Source organism: Microtus ochrogaster, linkage group LG8 (genome assembly GCF_000317375.1).
Source record: "Microtus ochrogaster isolate Prairie Vole_2 linkage group LG8, MicOch1.0, whole genome shotgun sequence".
Classification (NCBI taxonomy): Eukaryota; Metazoa; Chordata; class Mammalia; order Rodentia; family Cricetidae; genus Microtus; species Microtus ochrogaster.
This window is the reverse complement of record NC_022033.1, coordinates 11,493,046-11,496,945: the sequence shown is the minus strand read 5'-3', so window position 1 is coordinate 11,496,945 and position 3,900 is coordinate 11,493,046. Positions and strand designations below refer to the sequence as shown.

The following is a 3,900-nucleotide window of genomic DNA, read 5'->3' as shown; positions in this document are numbered from 1 at the left end:
CACCACCGCAGAGCTCCAACTTTATTTTTTTATTGTATTTTTATTTATTTGTGCTTGGGTGTATGCCATGGTGTCAGGATTACTCACAGGAGTCAGTCCTTAGGCTTAGAAGCAGGTACCTTACCTGCTGAGCCATCTCATGGTATTGGGCTCAGGCAGCTTACTGAATATCTCTGTGCTCTTTCTAGGCGCTTTAAGGATGAACAGATTGACATCCTGGTGGCCACAGACGTTGCCGCCCGTGGGCTTGACATCGAAGGTGTGAAAACAGTGAGTGCGATTTCTGCTGCTTACCGTTGGTAGGCGTCCTGCTTTGCTGGGCCTGCCCACCACACCTCACTGATGTTTGCTCTGATCTTCAGGTGATCAACTTCACCATGCCCAACACTGTCAAACACTATGTGCACCGGGTGGGGCGAACTGCACGCGCTGGCAGGGCTGGACGCTCTGTCTCTCTGGTGGGAGAAGAGGAACGGAAGATGCTGAAGGAGATTGTGAAGGCTGCCAAGGCTCCAGTGAAGGCACGGCTCATCCCCCAAGGTGAGGAGCACAGGGTGCTGGGCTCAGGCAAAGGATGATGCCAAGAGCTCTGCAGTCAACACCTCCTGGGCCTCCTCCACACCTTGGGTGTCCGTGTGTGTGCCAGGGAATGATAGATGGTAAATGTAGGGTCCAATTCATCAGAACTTCCTTAGAAGTTAAGAGAGGCCTCTGTGTCATCAACGCCCCTTTCCTGTTGGTTGGTAGGCGGGAAGGTGAGGTTGGCACTCGCTCCTTTTTGTTTGTTTTGGTTTTTGAGGTAGGATTTCTCTGTATAACAGCTCTGGCTGTCCTGGAAATCACTTTATAGACCATGCTGACCTCAAACTCACAGAGATCCACCTGCCTCCATCTCCTGGGTGCTAGGATTAGTGATGTATGCCACCATGCCTGACTTTGGCTTACCTGTAGTGATGCTGCAAACTTGAGTCCGCTTTTTGGAATCAGTGAGAATAATGAAATCTGTAATCCAGGAGCTCATCCCTGTCCGTATTGGGGCAGGGCCTTCAGTGTCTCCTCTATCTATAGATGCCTTTTTTTTTTCTAGTTTCTTTTTAATTTGCTTTGAGATTTTGTTTTATTTTATGTGTATGGGTTTTTTGCTTGCATGTATGTCTAGGTAACACATGTATATGATGTTCTAGGAGGCCAGAGAGAACTATAGTTACAGATGATTGTGAGCCACTTGTGGGTGTGGAAACCAGTTCAGGTCCTTGAAGATCAGCCAGTGCTCCTCCAGCCCCCTTTTTTCCCATTTCATTTTAGGTTGTCAGTCAGGAAATAGCTCCTGCTGTGTGCTCAGTTTTAGTGCTGCTGTCCCAGTAGCCAGGAATTGAGCAGGGAACGGAACAGCTGGTGTGAGAGTCAGTGAGTTGATAATCAGTGTGGCTGAGGGTGACTGGAGGAGAGGGGCCTGTTTAGAAACGCTACTCAGAGCAGGGTGTGGAGTGATGCCCATACTCCCAGTGCTTGGGAGCTGTAGGCAGAAGATGAGTTCAAAGCTATTCTCAGCCACATAGCAATTAAGAGGCCAGTCTCAACTACATGATGCTCTTAAAAAACGACTGCTTAGCAAAGGCCTCTGAGCAGCTGGCTCTGAGCTAAGTCCAGTCTGAGGACTGGCTCCCTGACTGAGCAAGGGCAGCAGCTCTGGGCAGGAATAAACTTGGTGTGTGAGTGAAGGAAGGGAAGTCAGGGAACCAGGACACAGTGAGCTCAGGTAGATGGGGCCATTCTGAAACATTGGCAATTCATTCGAAAAGGAACAGGAAGCCGTGGGGGTGGTTACAGGGTGGCTTTTGTTGTGGTTTTAATCTTTGTGTTTGTGGGTGGATGATGTGTGTGTGTGTGTGTGTGTGTGTGTGTGTGTGTGTGTGTGTGTGTAGAGGGCACGTGTGTGTCGTGCATTCCTAGAGTCAGGTCTTGGCTTCACTTTCTACCTTATCTAAGACAGGTCTCCTGTACATGCCAAACTAGTTGGCCTTTAGCATCTGGCGACTCTGGTTTTACTTCCCATCTGGCTGTAGGAGCAATTGGGATCACAGATGTGTGCTTTTGTACCTCACTTTATATGGGTTTGGAGATCTGAACTCGTGTCTTCATCCTCGTGTAGCGTCTCCCCAGCCCTTTTTAACTTTTGAGATGAGTTCTGGTTCTGTTGGGCTCGGCTGGCCCAGACTCCTGGGCCTAAGCAGGTCTCTCTGCTTCCTGAGTAACCAGGGATATAGGCCAGCATCACATGGCCTCGTTCTTAGTGGGAGGTATTCAGGAAGGAAGTTCTGTGTCAGTAAGTAGGCGTCTGCATTATACTCACAAGCTGCCAAGTAATCACCCTCAGTTTTATTCTTTTTTGTTTTTGTTTTATTTGTTTTGTTTTGGTTTTCTCAAGACAAAGTTTCTCTGTAGCTTTGGTGCCTGTCCTGGAACTAGCTATGTAGACAAGGCTGGCCTTGAACCCACAGAGATCCGCCTGCTTCTGACTCCCGAGTGCTGGGATTAAAGATGTGTGCCACCACCTCCCAGCTTCTCAGTTTTATTCTTTATTCAATTCTTGTAAGATGTTATCCTCAAATTCCGGGACAAGATTGAGAAAATGGAGAAGGATGTGTATGCGGTGCTGCAGCTGGAGGCAGAGGAGAAAGAGATGCAGCATTCAGAGGCCCAGGTAAGGTTGGGTGGCCGTCTCCCTACCTGCTGCTCAGTGACAGCTGCACCGCTCACCGGGCAGTGGCTGCTGCAGCTCCGCTAGTGTCCTCATGCCCACCCCACAGATAGACACAGCAAAGCGGCTCTTGGAGAAGGGGAAGGAGAAGGCAGACCAGGAGCCTGAGAGGAGCTGGTTCCAGACCAAAGAAGAGAGGAAGAAGGAGAAGAGTGAGTGCTGAACGTTAGTGGGGGAATTGCTAGCCATGCAAAAACCTAAGGACCTGAGACTGAGTCTCTAGAACCTGCCTCACAGCTTTTAAAATTAAAATGGCAGCATGCTTCTTTATCATCTGAGTAGATTATGACGGGACTTTTCCCTGCTAAAGGATAGTGAAAGTTCTTCCAGTTTTTGCCATGGGGATGTCATGAGAAACTTTGAACATGTGCCCTCTAGTTCAGCAAGCTATTTGCTTTGTAGGATAAACTACTGCAGGTGAAGAAGAACTACGCATATTTCTTTTTTTTCTTTTTTTTTTTTTTGCTTTTTCGAGACAGGGTTTCTCTGTGGTTTTGGAGCCTGTCTTGGAACTAGCTCTTGTAGACCAGGCTGGTCTCGAACTCAGAGAGATCCACCTGCCTCTGCCTCCCAAGTGCTGGGATTAAAGGCGTGCGCCACCACCATCCGGCGCATATTTCTAATTCTATGACAATTTCAAAACTATCTCCCATATAACTGTGCCAGCAGTTTCAGAAATCCTGCCCCTCTCTGATGGGCCAGGCAGGAAGGGTGAGTGTGTTAGCCTTCTGTGGTGGAACTAGGGCTCTGTTAATTGGTGGAAGGTGCTGAGTACTGGGTAAAACCTGTCTTTGTCCTTTGTAGCAGGAGTTGAGACAGTGAGCACCTTCAGTGTAATGAGGCTCCTGGGGCTTAGTGAACTGGAGGTAACCAGCAGAGGAGTGTATGTGGAGGAGAGAGCAAACCTCGGCTGTCATTCTCCCAGTGTCATGTGTCAGGGCCTCTCATTGGCCTAGAAACTGAGCAGATAGGCTACTCTGACTGGCCAGTCTAGTCTCTGCTAACTAGTAGGATTACCAGCACCCGCCCCCCCTCCAAGGTTTCTCTGTAGCTTTGGGGCCTGTCCTGGAACTAGGTCTTGTAGACCTGTAGACCGGGCTGGCCTCGAACTCACAGAGATCCGCCTGCCTCTGCCTCCC

The 3,900-nt window shown here is 49.1% G+C and overlaps 1 protein-coding gene across 4 annotated transcripts in view; it reads left to right on the top strand.

Moving 5' to 3' along the window:
• The window catches only part of Ddx27 (DEAD-box helicase 27), an 18,822-nt gene that overhangs the window by 12,944 nt on the left and 1,978 nt on the right, over window positions 1-3,900 (top strand). For all 4 annotated transcript variants that reach the window (XM_005362865.2, XM_026787213.1, XM_026787212.1 and 1 more), the window contains 4 exons: window positions 189-270; window positions 363-540; window positions 2,598-2,704; window positions 2,811-2,913. In XM_005362865.2, coding sequence (XP_005362922.1) covers window positions 189-270; window positions 363-540; window positions 2,598-2,704; window positions 2,811-2,913 — 470 coding nt within the window. The remainder of the gene's footprint in view (window positions 1-188; window positions 271-362; window positions 541-2,597; window positions 2,705-2,810; window positions 2,914-3,900) is intronic.